The 17,896-nt window shown below is 46.6% G+C and overlaps 1 protein-coding gene across 1 annotated transcript in view; it reads left to right on the forward strand.

Annotated features, from left to right (window-relative positions):
- The first annotated feature begins 7,199 nt into the window (after positions 1–7,199).
- Positions 7,200–17,896, forward strand: part of LOC116498398 (store-operated calcium entry regulator STIMATE-like) — a 33,083-nt gene continuing 22,386 nt past the window's right edge. Inside the window, exon 1 of the mRNA XM_032202662.1 lies at positions 7,200–7,308. Coding sequence (XP_032058553.1) covers positions 7,200–7,308 — 109 coding nt within the window. The remainder of the gene's footprint in view (positions 7,309–17,896) is intronic.

A 17,896-nucleotide genomic window follows, 5' to 3' on the forward strand; every position in this document is an offset into this window, starting at 1 on the left:
TGTGAGACACACGGACAGGCGAGCAATGTGATGCTTTCCTCCAGCAGCTTACAGCACCTCCTAACCATCCTTGCTCCTGGAAAAGGCTTCCTGATGCAAACCTAAATCCACTCTGTTGCAATTCAGACCCAGGGCACCCTGCCCAGGCCATAAATTCTAGTCTCCTCTCAAGCTTGAAGGAACTTGGATCTGTCCATCTCATTCTTACACAAGATGGATCTAAGCCATCAGTCCACACATGGTGTGCTCCCAAAGCTCAGCACCGTGCCAGGTGGCACAAAGAGCAGACAGAAATTGTACTGCAACTTTTCTTTAACCGTTTGGGAAGGAAGTTTTATCTTCAAGGAATAAATGTATCAGAAAAGCAGATTTTGAGCCTTCTGATAACTTCTATTCTTATCTAAATAGCCACAAACCTGGGAATCATCTAACCTCTATAAACACCGTGTTTGAGGTGCAGACATCTGATATGCTTATGCAGGTGCTTGTACTCCAGTTAGGCAATCCCTGCTTGGCTGTCTCCTCTCCCTTGTTAGGATATAGGTATAAGTATTGCTATAGGATACCTCCATTTCAGTGGCAAAGTTGATCTGAGATATCCCAGCTCTGTGGTTCACCACCTTCATCAGTTGTGCCAGATTAAGCTTTTTAGGAGTTTCCCTATATACAGCAAAGTGATCTGAGTTAAAGGTGCACCACATCATCTTGGCAATTACTTGCAGGGCTCCCAATATAATGTGCAAATACTGTAGTAAAGCCAGTCATTAAAACTAGGGTTTCAGTCCACTCTCATGATTATCATGATTAATCATTAACTCATTCTCCCATCAGGCTGGAACCCTACAAACAGTGGGTGAATGGGTGAGTCCAGGAAAAATTCTGCCCTCCAGGGCACCAGTAGTGCAGAAAGGGGATTTCTCAGCTGCTGAGCTTTTTGCAGGACTCAGGAGAAGGGTCTGACCTCCAATTGCTTGCACTGGTGAAGATGAGCTGCCCTGCCATCACTGCAATCTTCAGCCAGAGATAGTGTAGGACCACTGTAGGGATGCAGGGTGGTGTAGGATTGTCATCCCTGTAGGGATATAGGGTGATGTAGGATGCAGAGAGGGTCCACCGTGATGTAAGACATCATTTCTGTAGGGATGGTAGCACCTGGGGAGGTCCCTCTGTGATGGTGTAGGACCTTCCGTGTTTGTATCATAGCACAGGAGAAGGGATGGCCATGTAGTGAGATGTGTTCAAAGGGACTGATTTGCCCCAAAACAGCTGAGGGCATGCAAACACACTACACAAACAATACCACAGGCCCTGTAAGGTGTGAAGCTGTTCCCTTTTCACTCCATGCCAGGCACTGAACCTCTCATAATAACACAGCTCAAGCACTTATTGAATATACAGAAGAACCATCTTGACAAGGACTCCCTGGAGTATCCTGCAATACTACGTCTTGCTGGATGTTAAAACTGGTGTTGGCCGTCTTCTTATGAACATAAGCTAAAACTGACTGTTAAATGTTCCAGACCCTGTATAAAAAGAAACAATTCAGCAAGAATAGGGTCTATTTACTCTTTAATCAGCAGGGATCATTGCTGCTGGCAGCATGAATGAAGTCTGTTTCAAGTATCAGTTAAAGCAAGCTTTCTCAAGGGACATTGTTTCAGAAGCAGTTTCTCCACCAGATGAAAAATAAAATCAAATAAATAATTTATGTCAGTGTCATCCAGAAGAGGGCAGTTTTCTGTGCCCTCCTCCAGCTTGTGGCAGAAACTGTCTGCAGACCTTCCTCATCCCTGCCATCACACTGGGGACCTCAGGGAGACAAAACACCTGAGTCCTTATGGGGCAAATGAGTTGAAGAAACCAATGTTGTGGTGTTGTAAAAATCAGCATTTCTGTTCATTTTTTAACACTTTTTTTTTTTTTTTTCTGACACATGGGGCTGTCACTGAGCTGCTGGTGAACAGAATGAACCAACCAGCCAACAACAATAGCCCAACACCTTAATTCAACTCAACACCATGGACTTATTTCATGCATTTTCAGATCTGGCCAGCCCCAAACACTTGCACCAATCCGGCTGTTAAGTGCTTCTTTTGTTGATGCTGCTCATCGCTGATGTGGGTGCAGATGTGCTGAGCCCATCAGCATGACCACGTAGGGGGGGACTGGCATGAAAAATACCCTGGTGTTCTTAATCGAAGTTGGGTTTAAATGGTTAACGAGATGCCCTTCCCTGTGCTCCCGTGATTATGGGGCCCCACCGCTACAACTCAAGTGAATGAGCATGCTGACTTTGAGCCCCCAATTAACACATGGTTCTCTCAGTCATTGTATTCTCAGCCAGAAGAGATATAAAGACAACTCACAGCAGTGCTGTCCTTTTGAGAAATGAATGAGACATGGAAAACAACCCTTTATAATAATTCCTCTACATGAAGTAGTTCTGTAGAAGCTGTTCCCCAATTATGCCTATTGCTCCTGCAGGCTTTTCTGGGGAAAATAAAATAAAAATAAAAATATCCCATATTCTTTCTCATTCCCACTCTCTCAAATGCTTGTCATTTTTCTTGCCTTCCTCTCCACTCCAGCATGCTCACCTCTTTGTGTGATAACAAAACTGGGCTGAAGATTGGAGATAATGGAGCAATGATCCCAAATATTCCATGAAACACTCCTGATGACCTCTTGGAACAGGATATGCTTTCCCCGCAACACCTTTTTGTTACTGACTAACACTTTGTCTGCAGGCCATTTACACCCCCCATCCTCTTCCCACCCAGGGATGCCCCATTCTCCCTCCCCATCATTCGCTGCATTTCATTCTGTTGACTTCAGAGCATCCCTCCAATTTCATGAAATTATTTCTAATTCTAACCCTAACCTCAAAAAAATGTTTGCAAATTCTCTTAACTTCATAGCTTTGCTCATCACCTAGGGGTGGCATTTCCCTTACGTAACTTTAGATGCCTACCTGAGAGCCCTTGCACCTCTCCCAGTGCAGCAGCAAATGGCTTTCGGAGCATTTATGGGGGTTTGCAGGGAGGTGCTGCTCCTGCCTCCCACAGAGCTCAAGGCAGCCAGATATTCCCAGCTGATTTACGAGTGTCACCAGGGCAGCAAGGTAAGCCTTCCTTGAGTCAAGGCACAGCCAGGCTCCTGCCTCCTGCTATCCAGCAGCCCAGCTGCCCCGTCGGAGCAGAAAATGAAACTGGCTTGGCGTGATTTATTTTTCTTAAATCCATGCTAGCTGTTTTTTATTACCTTATTATCCTCTAGGTGCTTATGAATCGATAGTTTGATAATTTTTAATAATATGTCCTCTCTCTCTCTCTCTCTATATATATATATATATATATAACTTGAATAAAGGTGGCTTGGCTCCAATCCACAGGGCCATGCACAATGCTTGCCCTTCTCCAGTCCTCTGACACCCCCTTGCCGTATCCCTTGTTAATCCCCCAAAAAACACCTCTTTCTCTGCCCATTTAATTCCTCCTGCACCCATTTCTTCAGGCCTTTGGATACCTCATATTTGCCTCATCTCATCTTTTAACCTGTTCTCGCTCTGTTCTCTCTCTTCTCCCCTTGTTTTAAATTAATTTTACTTGCCAGCTGGGCCTGGCTAATCCTTCTTTATAGAGTGAAATAGAGGAGGTATTTTCTGTGGTTTCCATTATTTGATTTTCCACTCTGAGAATTCACAGATTTCCTCCATCCTTCATTTTCCTCTGGCCTTCATGCATGTGCAGAATTGCCAGGACTGCTTTTTGCATCCCTGGTTACTCAAAACTATTTCAGTGTCTTGGCTTTTCTGATTTTAAGTTTACACCCATGCTCTAATACTTAAGTTTTATTGGGTCTTTATTTTCTTTCTTTTGATTACTCCTTTTTAATTTCTAGTTCTTAGGGAATTTCTGGCACAGCTGCTTACTTGGGTTTCCTTATTCTTACGTGGTTTCCTTTTCCTTCACTTTGCTATTTTGGCACGTGGCATCAATAATTCCCATCCGTATTTCTGTAAGCTCACAAAGACAGATGGAAGAAAATCAGCATCGAGTGACCAAAGCCCCGTGAGCCTCTCCAGACTTTTATCCAACCAAGGCTAAGGGTAAAGGAAGGATCACAGCCCTTCTCTTCTGTATCGGCGAGATTGCCTGGAGAGCCCTGCCATTACCCAGCTTTCAAGGGCCTTACCCTGGGCAGATAAGGGAACACATTTTCTCTCTGAACTCATCCAAAGTGCCTATGCCTGCCTGGAAAGCAGCTTTGCATCAACAGTGAGGATAAAATTCACTCACACCAGGGAAATGACAGCCACCTTTGCCATTATCAGTGCCCTGCCTGCTAAGCGAGTTTGGGATTAAAAAACAAGTTTTTAGCGCCGTGATGCTGTTTCACAAGGCTTTGTGAACGATGGCTGAGTGCCCATCAGCTGTCTGCACCATGGGCAGAGAGGGATGGAAATACCCAGGGAGTGATTTGTGGATGAAATCCCACTTAGGAGCCCCAAAGGCAAATTTCCCCAAGAAAAACAACAAATTGAGATGTGGCACCTAAAGGCACCGACCCACTGATACGGGGTTAGCAGCTGTGGTGTTTGGAGCAGGGCTGGGGGTAAACAGCACCCAAAGCCTCTGTGCCTCTGCAGAGAGATGAAAACCCCTGGGGAAAAAAAAGCAGGGAGACAGCTGCGGGACATCTTAGATGCCAAAATAATACAGCAGAAATTTAGGAGCCCGAGCACACAGACTTTACATCTGGTACAGCTGAGCTTTGTTTTTTCTTTTTTTTTTTTTCACGGGTTCAGAAAATCAAAATATTTTGAAGTGCAAATCATGTTTTTGCTAAGCCAAGGCTGTGGTTTCACGGTGGAGTGCGGAGAAGCCGCTCAGGGACAGCTGCCTCCTTCTGCAAGGAAGGGAGGGGAAGGGGCAAAATCGGGGTTTTTCTCGTAATTGCCCTTTTTATAGCCTGCGTGTTTTCACACGTGCAAAGTACCGGGCTCTCTTGTAAACGTATCTGCACTCAGAAGTAAGGTTTTGGACAACTTTTCATTGCTGAATGTGACAGCAAAGAGAAATCAGCAGGAACAGGGAGGATGCGTGATGGGTGAGAGAGCCTTGGGAAGACTTTCCGACTTTCCCCTGGTGCATCCCACATACCACCTTTGATGGATAATTTGAAGATTATTCAAAGAAAACGAAGTTTTAAGAAATACCAATATAGTTTAAATGCTTTTTTTTTTTTTTTTTTTCTTTTGACTGTGTTCCCGAACAGCTGTGCTGTACTTGGGCAAATAGAGTCTGAGGCAATTCCCAGGTGAAAAATTATCATCCAGCATCCAATTCTTGAAAATGTTTCTTTAAGAGCAGCCTAGGAAATCTAAGAAAATGTAAAATGTTGGAGCCTAAATAAATCTCTGATAAAATACATACTTGCTTAATAGACACTACCAGGGTGTTCAGCTGTCTTTTTGTAAGAATATCAGCTTTATTTATTGATGTTGAATTTAATATAGAGGCAACCGATTGCAAGACACAGACAGGTTTACCAACCCAGGGGAACGAACCTTTTAATGAAGCTACCGATTACTACACATATGAAATCAGCTGAAAATGACTTAGTAAAATCAAACTTCCAGCTTGCTGATTGAACTCATGATTAAACTGTGATTAGAACTGGTGACTTGAGCATCTGTCAGCCCACAATTTGCTTCTCCCTTGAAAAAGGAAGGACTGTTTCTGGTTGATGTGTTGGCTCAGCTGAGGGACAGTTCCCACGATGTTCTTCAGAGTTCTGTAACGTTTATCGTTGTTTTTAAGGCCATTGCTTGGAGTCATGCGATATGATGAGATCTGCAGCCCGCTTGGTTTTGTAACATAATGCAAGCTCCTACACCTCAAAGTCAGGGAAGAAAACTCAGGCACGGGACCCCAGTGCTCCCTAAAGAGGGCCACAAGGATACCAAAAAGAGAGAAAAAAGTGAAAGCAGTGCTCTGGGGGTGGTTGTAAAGGGGGCTGGGAGCTGCATTAGGCAGAGCAGCAGAAAACACAGGTCTGAGAGTGCTGTTTGAGATCCCAACCCCATCAGCAGCCCCTGACATCTCTCAGATCGTCTTGCCACAGACCATAGGATTAGGATCATAGGACTTCCTGAGTCCCTGCTAGGACCGCTGCCTGCCCTCCCCAGCCCACCACCCCAAACCCAGCTAGGATCCTCTGTGCCCTTCCCATCACAGCACCCCAAATCCCACCAGGACACCCATCCTTGGGCCCAAAACCCCATTGAGTTCCCTACCCACCCTCCCTAGCTCAGCAACCCAAACCCCAATGGGACTCCCCTCACCGCCAGCTTAGCACCCCAAACTCTTCTGGGATCCTCCCTACCCTTCCCATGCAGCATGCTAAACCCTCCTGGGACTCGCCTCAGCCCAGCACCTTAACCCCAAGTGGGACCCCAACCCTCTTTCCTCATCCCAACACCCCAAATCCCAATAGGACTCCCCTCATCCCAACCCCCCAAACTCCACTGGGACCCCAAAACCCTCTCTCCCCATCCCAACACCTCAAACCTTCTCCCCCCTCCCCCGCCCCCCCCCAGTTATCCCAACTCCCCAAACTCCACTGAAATGCCAACCTGCCCCCATCCCAACACCCCAAATCCCACCAGAAATCCTCCATCTCAGCACCCCAAACCCACTTGGACCCTAACCCTCCCTCCCTTCCAATCCCAACCCTCCAAACCCCACCAGAAACCCTCCCACCACCCCATCCAAACACTTCAACCCCGCCAGGACCCCCCAAACCCCACCAGGACACCCCCACCGCATCCCAACACCCCAAACCCACCGGGACCCCAACCTACACCCCATCCCAACACCCCAAAACCCCACTGGGACCCACACCCCCCATCACATCCCAGCACTGCAAATCCCACCAGGACCCCATCACTCTCCCCATCCCAACACCCCAAATCCTACCGAGACCCCACACACACCCTAAACCCCCCCAGGACCCTAAACCCCTCCTAGACCCCCCCCCTACATCCCCATCCCACCGCCCCGCCCCCGGGTGTGCCCTCAGCAGCCGGGACCGGGGCGGGGAGCGGAGCGGCGGCGGCGGCTCCGCTTTGTAGGCATCGGGACCGCTCCGCTTCCACTCCGGTTCCGCTCCGCTTCCAGCTCCGCTTCCCCCAGGCCATGGCTGCCCCCCGGCCGGCTCACGGCTGCGGCAGCGGAGCGCTGCTGGGGCGTTTCGGTGTGCTGCTGCAGGCACTGCTGGCACTCTGCGCCTTCAGCACCCTCATGTGTGAGTCCCCCATCGCCCCCCAGTCGGGCATCCTGCCCTGGGGGTGCTGGGGTTATGGGGATGGTGGGGGTGCAGGGAGTGAGAGGGTTGCTGGGGTTGCTGGGGTTGCTGGGGGTGCTGGGGGTGCTGGGTTTGTTTCTGAGCCACCTTTGCTTGGTGCTGCTGGGGGATTTTTATTTATAGGGCACCCCAAATTTTGTGTGCAAACCATAGGGTTTGGAGCAGAGGGGAGTGCAGTGATTTGTGGCAGTTTGGGGTGCTGGGTGCTTGCTGTTAAAGCTGGTGTGTGAAGCCTTAATCTGAGTAATCTTAATCTTGATCAAGCAGCACGGGTTTGCAGCACTGGTATGGAAAGCTCAGCTTGGTTTGAGCTCAGCTGCTTAGAAAAGTTTAATAAAGGGTGAAAAGTTGTGGTGTAAGTGGATGGCTTGCTGGGAGGACTGAGAAAAATAGGCAGAGTCAGGTATGGTGCTGCTGGATGAGAGCACTGCTTCCCCTGATGGGGTTCTGGTGGTGTTTTGTTTAATTTTCTCAGCCTGGGAAGTGTTAGGGCTGGGGAAGGATTTCTTTTTTATTTCTTTTTTTATTTTATGTATTTATTTATTTATTTATTTGGTGTTACTGTGAGGGATTGGTAGGGTTTGGTAATGGAGAAGCCCTGGGGAGAGCTGGGGGCACTGAAAGACCTGCAAAAATTTACTCTCAGCACTTCAGCTGCGCCTTGCTCCGAGCTCTGGGTCGCTTTTCTTTTGGGTTAAGTGATTTAACACAAGCTGAGTAACTTGCCAGAACTCGATCTGTTTTCCTTGTTTAAAGACCTGGGGCGACAGGGAAAGAAAGCTTTGACTTTGGTTAAGTAGCTGCAGATTTTGAGGCTCGCTCATCCTCTTCTACTGTCTGGAAACCCCGTCCAAAGGCTGCTGCTAGTGCCAGGCTGCCACTAAAGCTGCAACAGGTTCTTTCTGTGATAGCTGATGGCTTTTTCCAGCAGCAGTAGCCAAACTTCAGTGCTTCTCTGCCTGCCTTTTGCCAAACACTGACTGTAAGAACAGCCTGACTTGGTGTTTCTGTTCCTATATGTGTGATGTGTGTGTATTGGCCTGTAAATCCCATGGGGTGTCCTGTGAAATGAAGGGCATTAATTGCATTAAATGCTCCTGTGGATGAAAGTTTTGGAGCACAGCCACTGCTGGCAAACTGTCAACCCCAGGGTTTGTCACTCTCCCTCTTGGTGCAGGGGCTAATAGGTCCTTAATCATTAGCATCCTCTTGGCTAATTAGGAAAACCAGGCAGCTGGGCAATTGCTTCATCTAGGTGTGGGGACAGAGCCATCACTGGAGCTTGAATTTGAATGCAAAAAGTTTCCAAACTGTGCTCCTGCTGCTCAGACGATGCAGGAACATCTAGAGGAACTGGGACTAATGACAGGACAATGCTAAGCAAGATTTTTGCAGGTGCTTATCCATGGCTTGTGCTCACAAGGGTACATGTACAGAATATGTAGGGTTGTATGTATGGTCTGCAGCAGGATGGATAAGTATATATGTTGTTATTAGAGTTTGTGGCCTTGATTTTCTGTCTCTTGGGGCTGCAGGAGGATTACCTCCTGCTAGGCTGTTAGGAGAGCCTGGCTGCACGCTGAGCTGGAAGCCAGTCCTGTGGGACTGCCTGAAGTGATGCTGTGTCAAGTGCATGTCTAGACAGCAAAGCACAGGCTGTGTGCAAGCCTGGAAAAGAATATTTAAGCACGTGGATCTGTCACCTGCAGTGTGAAGTGGGGTTAGGACAGCTCACTGGGTTCCCTGAGGCCACTTTTGCCTGCAAACGTTATAAAAGGTTAATTTAGAGCAAAGGATCTTGAGCAGCAGAGGGAATAACTTCTTTCACTGTAGTAGGAGGAGTGGGATGTGTGCTCCCCTCGATGTGTATATGAAATGAGTCCTTTATGGGGTATAACTGACCCACAGGTAGAGGATGCCCAACTTTATCTTAATGTGGTTGTATTAAGCTCACCCTTATCACCACGAGCAGTGGTGAGGGCATTCCCTTTAAGCTCACAAATATTTTCTTGCTTTTCCAAGCCCTCTCCTGTAACGTAGTCAAATCAAATTGCGCTGTGGTCCTGGGCTTGCTCTGGGTGCAACTCAGCCCCACTTGGCAATCAAATAAAAAAAAAATTGGGTTGTAAACCTTCCCACCAGCCTGCTGTGGGTGCTACAAGCACTGAGTGGGAGCACTTAAAGGAAGAGGCAGCAAAGCCTTGCAGCTGTGGGTTTTGCAATCCATCTCCCCTGTACAAGAGCCTTCCCATAGGGAGGTCAAGACAAGGAGGAGCGTGGATAATTGAGCAATCCCAGCTGCAGCAGTTCTTCGCACTGCCTTGATCACCGCTTGCTGAGTGGAGAAAGCAAGCTGCAGGAGCTGGGTGTGATTTGGGGGTTGAGACCCTGCAGTTGCTGCTACTGAAATTTAAAACATTTTTTTTTTTTTTTTTTTTTTTTTAAGAAAGGGGCTGTAAACTAGCAAAAGTTGCCCTGATTTGTCACTTGGTCAGCAAAATCCCTTTGAAATGGGCGGAGATCTTGCACAGAAATCCTAGCCATAGCATTTTTTGTAGATTACCAGGGGCACAAGAGAATCAGATTTGGGGAGTTAAATGATTTTTTTTCTCCCTTGGGAATGGAAAAAGCTTTCCTTGGAGCAAACAAATTTGTTTCTACCCCACCACAAACAATGTGAAGGACATCTAAGATCAACTATTCCTCTTCCAATTTCCTCCCTTGCTGAGGCTCTGAGCTTCTGGAGGAGTTTTATTAGTATTTGTGCTGCAGGTGTTAAAATAAGCTCATGGAGGGGGTTGGTCCCACCAGGCAGGGAGAGCTCTGCTGCTCTGAGCTCTGTAACCTGCAAGTAGAAAATAAAACATATGATTTTCTGCTTGGCTTCTGTAAATGGCTTTGGGCCTGCCTAATGTGACAGCAGTGTCCCTTTAGATCCTCTTGCAGAGCTGCTGGATGCTCCAGCACTCCTTGCCTTGAGTTTCTGAAGACCTTTTCCCTAGACACTTATCCACTGGCAGGGTTCAGTGATGGAGATGTGCTGTTAGCAGCTAGGGTGAGTGTTTTTATTGTTCTGGTCCAAGTAGCTTGTCCTGAGGCAGGCCCACAGAGCAGGAGCTTGCCAGACTGTAAAACAAGCAGTGGTTTTCATTCATGGTGGGGGATCCCTCTTGCTGTACATGTATTTTTTATCTTTTCCTGATCCATGTGGACTTACCAGCATCCTGTTCCAGTGCATCTGAGAAACTGACTGATAGATCACCGAATCCATGCAGACTTCTAAAATAAGTATGCCCAGGACATGGGAGCACTGCAGGCTTACCATGCCCAAGGCAGGCTCTGCTGACTCTGCTTCCCCTAACACAAATGCTAGCTCTGGTTATTTATACCTACTCATTTATACCTTAACCATAGTTCTTTGATTATTTTTACCTACGTTGGGACTTCACCACGACAAATGCTTTTCCCTCTTGAGGAAAGAGTTACCCTTTGTGGTTTTGTTGTCTCGGGAGGTGTGAAGCACAGGGCTGTGCTGACTCCAGGGGTCAGTTTGCATGTAGGTTAAGCAAAAAGCTGCATGTGGCAGGATTCTTACGATGTTTTCAGCTTCAATACGTTTGGAAACCCACATTGCACCTTGTAAGCTAGAAGGTCCACATGGTATTTGATGTGCTTTGTTACACCAAACACAGCTTTCCACAAAGCTTTTGAATTTTGGTTGGTTACGTTGACCTCTTCTTGGAAGACACCTTCTGTACAGCTAAACCTTGTGCTAAATGAATATTGTGAGGTTTCTAGTTCCTGAAGGGACAAATGGGATGGGATGGAAATGAGCTTCTGGTTCCAAGCACGACAATGGTGGCCATAAAAATCCATGCAGAAATAAGACACAGGAGTGATGCACCAATTGCATGAGGTAGGAAAAACTGAGACCCATCCTGAAGCACTGCATGGCCTTCACTTGTGCACTTAATGCAGATAGCTGGGTGCTCCAGCTGAGGATCTCAGGATGTCTCTGCACGGTGGATTATAGGGAGGTGTTGTTGTTCTGTGAGTTCCAGAGCTCCTGCACTGGGCTTGGGGGTGACTCTGGATTGGGATGGGGAATAGGAAGGGATGGGCTGAACATCATCAGCAACACAGGAAAGAGAAAAGGAGTAGCTGTTAGGTAGGATCTTGGGGAATAAATATGCCTAATTCTTTTTCTTTTTTCCAAAAGAAATAAATGATTACTTTCCTTAAGGTCCACCTACATCAGCCGCTGAGTTCCATGGTACTGTGCAAGACTTCCAGGGTTTGTATTGCTCGAGCAGGGCTTTCTGAGGACCTAAATCTCCTATCGATGCATGTTCATCTTGCAACTTGAAGCCCTCTATGCCAGAAGAAACTCTCTCTAGAGGATGCTGTAGAGTAGCCAAGCAATAGCCAGATACCTTCAGTAGGAGCTACTGCCATCTTATGTCCCAATTACCTCATGTCCTGCAGAGCATATCCTCCATTCTTACTCCTTCCTCAAGTAAAGCATCACCTCAGCCAGTTTTGGTACAAGTGTGTACGTTCCTGAAGCATTGGTACAAGGATGTTTGGGAAGGAATGACTATATACACATATAAAAAATCCTTTATATATAATACATGTATAGGAATGACTATATATATACTATAAACTAGAGAATATATGTCAATAGCCTCCTCAAACCACAGAGAGACCATCCCTTGCTGCTCTGTGATGTTGGGTATGTGTTCTGAGCTTTTCCAGCCCAGGCACGCACTTATCTTGCCAGCAGCATGCTGGCTGCTATCTGCAAGCAGGGGCTGCTGCTTCCTCCCATTGTGTCCCAGGTCTAGCTGTCTGGGTAGCTGTGAGCTCAGGCTAAGAATAGTGCAGCCCCCGGGGCTTTGGTCTCCGTATCCTGCATGTTGGTTTCTTCCTGTCTGGGGCTTGGAAAGAGCCTGGGAAAGGGTGTGTGCTTCAAATAGGTTGAAACGTGTTATTGGGGACCCTACTGCCTATAAATAAAGCAGAGGCTGGGCAGGGGGAGACCTTCTGTTTCCTGCCTGGTACAGGAGCTCTGAGCCTTTTTCTGTAAAGGACAGAAATGAGGTAGTGTGGTGCTCTCTCAAAGACGGGCTTCCTGGCTTTATGGTATGGGACTTAGCTGCCATTTGCTTTAAAGCAACTAACAGTATACCCAATTCTGTGTATTGCAGCCTGGGTTTTGGTGGGCTATTCACAATATAATATATCCTCTAGAGCCTGTTGCTGAGCTCCGTGGGGCCAGGTTTGGTCTCTGGTAAACCAAATCCTGGAGGATTTGAGGTTTAGAGTCGCCAAAGGGAGATGTCAGCTCCCTTCTTGAATCTTTTGGTTGTTTGCAGGACAACTTACCAAGGAGATGATCTGACCCTCAACCAAGCACAGCCAAGTTTCTCCTAGGGAAATAAGTTTCCCCCTTTGATCTTGTAGAGAACTCATTTAGGGGTCTGTCTTGATGACAGGGGTCTGTCAGCTGCTACTGAATCTAATGCTGCCTAAATTAGGTTTTATTTCCAAGAGGGGGCCACAGGCACACAGCTGCTGCCAAACATACATGTGGCTGATGAGGGATGCAGAGAGGATGCTGCACATGGGAGTGCTCCCATGCACGGGGTGAGGAACAGCATGAGAATCAGGTAACAGGTGCTGTGATTGTCTTAACTGAATGATTATAATTGGGGATTAATTAAAATGAGTAGGTTGTAGGACAGCACTGCTGTAATCTCATAACTTTAAGAAGGAACTGTACAGCTCTAGGGCAGGCAAAGCTGTACTCTTTGTACTATGTGAAGTAAACACCCTAATAAATGTCTACCTTCTGTTGCTCTGCATAAAAAAAAAAAAAAAAGTAAAAATAAAAAGGGGATGGTTCTAGTTGAGCTTCTTGTCTTCTAAGTCTTTACATATCTGTAATGAAATACTCTTCTCCTAAATGTACTTTTTACATTTTTAGGTCCTTATTCAGATGTCCAACTTCACCCTAGCCTGGTGGTCCTCAGGGAAATTCAAGTGTCTATGATCTTTATTGTCCTTGACTTGAAAAGGAGGGGTCTGGGAGTATTTTGTTTCCTGCCCTGCCCTTTCTCAGCAGCAGACAGGGTATTTCTCATTGCTCATCTTCCTTCCCTTTGCTTAACTTCATGGTATTTGGTCTGCAAAAACTGGAGCCAAGTAGGGGCAGAGTAACCCAAAGGGCACCAATTCAAGAAGGCAGCTGTCCCCTCAGTTGTGATCCTATCTCTTGAATGAGATAGGTTTGGGTCTTCTGCTCCTAAAATAGTTAGGAGCAGCTTTTTCCTACCTTCCCAGCCTTTTCCTGAGATGTTTTGGACCACACAACAAGGTTAAATGTCACTCAGTGCCTCACCTCCATGCTGCAGCACAGCTCAGGACAGTGGAGCAACCTGTGAGCTTCTGAGTGGGCTGGGACTTTGTGAGGCTTCCTCTTGTTTTTGAAGACTGTCTTTGAAGCCTTTCCAAAGGAAACGCATTCCTACAGTGTAAACTATTTTATTGCTGACATCCACACGCTTTACTGTTAATTGATATTTAATTGGAATAATTGAGGGTGAGATTGGATTAGGGGCTAACCCTGCACTGCATCTGCAGGAAGAACCCAGAAAAGAAGTCTCAATTTTTCTTTCCCCCCCCCCCCCCCCCCGCCCCCCCATGGTGCTTGGTGTAGCACCCTGCTCTGCTACAGGGGCCCTCAGCTGTGAGGATGGGGAGTTCAGCTTTATTTCACCCACCATCTCCTATCAACCTATGGAGTCTGCAGCAGAAGTCTGCCCATCTCCTCTGATAGGGAGGAGTAAAACAGCTTCCCATGGTGCTAAAAGGAACAGCTTAACAGGCCATTGACCTTGGCTGGAATCACCTTAAACATGCTGCAAACAGCTGGACTTCACAAAGCTGATGGAAATGCTTTTTCAAGCTTCCACTCGAATCAAACCCTGCAGCAATTATTTCCAACTGGTATTCACCTTTAGGTTCATTTATTTTTTTAGACCTCAAAGACTGGTTTGAAAGTTTGCTTGTATTTTCAGTGATGTCTTTCCCTTAGATTTGCCTCCAAAATCTTCCTACAGGTTCATGTGAATTGTACTTGTTACGTATGATACTTCGACTAGTTTTCTGCTTAGGGATGTTGAAAGCACTAAGTTCAGGAGTACTTTGTGTGCATAGAGCATGCTTGGAAGGATTCCCAAAGAAGTATCGAGCATATGGGGCAAACGCATGTCAGCAAGCTGTGCCCTGGTAGCCTGGGGTGTAGTGGAAACTGCTGCCCTAATTGGGCTTGCAGGTATCTGGCAGTCGAGGAGGATCACTGCTATGAAGATGGGCAGCAACGTTGCTGCCCTCTGAGTGAAGGATTTCTTTCTAATAACTTGTCTAAATCTACCTTTTTTTTTTTTTTTTTAAGTTCAAAGACATTACTCTTTGTCCTATCACTTCCCGAGGAAGAGTACCTCTCCAGCTTTGGGACACCTTTAGGTACTGACAGACTGCTATAAGGTCTTCCCTGAGCCTTCTCTTCTCCAGACTAAACAGCCTGAGCTCCCTCAGCCTGTCTCCATAGATGTGGCCCTCTCCTATGGTGCTCCAGCCCTCTATATTCTAGTGTAGACCCCATTACATCTTAGTATCATTTTTAGTCTGGTTGGATGGGGATCCTCTCTATTCTGTTTTGTGCAGCTGTCAGCAATAAACTATTTTTAATTCGTTATAGGTGCTAAAATTCAAATTGCATTATTCTTGTTTGCACGTTGCACCCATGAGCATGCACCCAAAAAAAAATAGCTCAGTTCACCATTAATATTTGTCTGAGCCATGGCAGAAAAATAATTCCTACAGCTGATGGAAGAGCTGAGTTACCCCCAGTGAGTGGAGATGTGCTTATAGATGGGTAAAGGAGGCTTTAGCCATTCCCCAAGCTGAGTTTGTGCAGCTGCCCTGGTTGGGCTGTCTGCAAGGCTTGGGGGAGAGGAGGGACACGGTGCGGTCTGTTGCTCCAGAGCACAAAAGCTGTGCTGCTTCAAAGAAGGCTTTGTCAGCTACTCGAGGTTTCAGAGACCTGGAGCCATTTCTATGGGGGTTTAACATCACCCCTAACCTCTGGGTCACAGCCACTGAGCTACTTTGCTGCCAGTTTCAGCTCTAGTGGTCTTGGCTGGCTTTCTGGTTTAATTCGGAGACAGCCTGCTGCAGCTCTGCGTGGTAAATGCCCTTTTAAGCAGTTAATTATTTCTCAATAATACTAGCTTTTATCTTTTAATACAACAGTTTTACTGTCTCTGATAATTACAGAGTCTCAGATAACTCTCTTAAATCTAATGAGGCATGACAAGCCATGTTCAACAAGGCACTACGCCATTAACTTCTTACCTCTTACTTGTCATCTCATCGTGCTGAATTACTGAATTCCCAGCCTGAGTGGCTGTGGGTGCATAACATGTCACTTCTCATTAAGCCAACAGTGGAAAATCATCCCTGGTGCTCTCATGGATGGGGCTGTGGTCAGCTGGGTGGCTTGGTGGCCTGCAGACCCCTTCCACAGCTTCTCGGTGGCAGCATGCTGTGCTCCAGCAGCTGAGCAAGTTTGTTGGGCTTGGTTTCAATTCTTCTGGCTGCTCAGCTTGGTTAGTCCACGTGTCTTTTATTTGTGGGTGGGTGAGATGCAAGTGGCCCTGGTGTTGGGTGGATGTTCCTAGCCAAAATCCTGGAGCTGGGAGGGTGCTCATTCATGTGTCACCTCATCATCTTGCCAGTAAGAGAGGTATGAAGCTGTACCTCTGAAACATGAAGACTCCAAGCAGGGGAGGTCCTGCACCTTTCACCAGACAGGGCTTTCCCAGGGAAAGGTGCCCAGATTGTCCCTTGGGGTAGATGGTTGGGTTGTAGATGGCACACTGAGTGCTCAAGTACAGCTAGACTCACCAAAAGCATCAATTAATTAACATCTCGATGAAGAATAGCGAAGAGCTATTTATTTGGAAATCAACTGTATCTAGCTATTATGGTCTTTACTGAGCTCATTGCTGACTGTGTGCTGTGAGAGGTGGGTTTGCCTTCTGTCTGTGCACCCCATATGAGCTGTGCTGTCAAAGCTGTGCATTTCCCCACTGAGAAGGGGGAAAATTGTTTCACGTTATAACCTGTTTGTTTGTTTGTTTGTTTTTTAATGGGATGCCCATGGCACGAGTTACCGTGGTGCACATAGCTTAGATCCGTTCCTGGCTCTGAAAGGGCAGTTTTTACTTGGACACAAGCTGTTCGCTTCACCCACGCGTTGATCTTTCAGTTAATGAGACCTCAGTGGAGTGCAGTCTGGAGTCGTCACGGAGTAGGACATCAAATTGTGCTTAAAACTGTGTTGGTTTTACCAGAATGTTATACCTAAAATGGACTAGAGGAGTTGCTTGTGCATTTCTTATCCCATGGGGAACAAGGAAACTCATGCTTACAAAACTTCATCGCTTTCCCCACTGACGAGTGGATGCAGGTGTGTGGCAGTGATGCCTTGATTTTCATCTGTTGCACTTTGGGGCCCTGCTTTTGTATCCTCAAATTGCCTTGGGAAGCATACTGGTGTGCCAAGAGCTGTCAACAGTAAGGAGATCTCTTTGCTGGGCGTAAAATTGAAGCATCACTGCTTATGTGTAGCTGGGGAGATGAGGAAGGAATAACTGCAACCAGTGGGGTGGTGCATGTCTGTTCTGGTGTTCGGCCGACTTTAAAAGTCACAGAGGAAGTTACAAGGCTAAAAAAAAATGAAGAGGTAGTGAGGATGAAATAGATTAGCTGATGGTCTGGGCTTCTGTAGCCTGCTTACTCTTAGGGTATTCATTGCAATGATCTGCATAGCACTGGGAACATCTGGGAGGTGTAGAGGGATTAGTAATTAATGCTCACAAAATATGCCCTTGGGATAGCTTCTCTGAGAGGGTTTAGACACTGCATTAATTCATACTCACATGTCCTGTAGCATCACTAGATGGCACCACCAAGCAGCTGTTCAGCTCATGTCCTGGGATGGATGGGCAGGAGTAGAGGATGAATTGCTGTTTGTTTCCATTTTCCTTCAAAAAAGTCACAGCTTATTATTTTTAAATTCTGAATCCTGTTCAAGCTGGCAATGTGTTTAGGAACTGATCATGACAATTTAAATTGAGGTCTGGGGTCTACGCCCTCTGCATCTACGTGGGGTTTGGAGGCAGCAGCTGTAACTGTAGTGCCTCCAGGTACAGCTGTTAGCAACTCTGCTATAAATTAAGATGATACTAAATGTCCTTTCATTAATTAGGGGGGAAGGTAACAGAGTGGGAAAACCTCTTCCAGGCTTCATTATTCCAGAGCATTGATACCTTAGTTTTTAAGGGAGAAAAGTTGGCCTGATAGCTGATAGGTATTTTCCTAAAATAGGCTACTAGTTGTGGAGTGACAGCAAAACAGTCAAAAGTGACTTCTGCATGCGATATAGCAGAACTTTTCC

Source organism: Aythya fuligula, chromosome 1, assembly GCF_009819795.1.
Source record: "Aythya fuligula isolate bAytFul2 chromosome 1, bAytFul2.pri, whole genome shotgun sequence".
NCBI lineage: Eukaryota > Metazoa > Chordata > Aves > Anseriformes > Anatidae > Aythya > Aythya fuligula.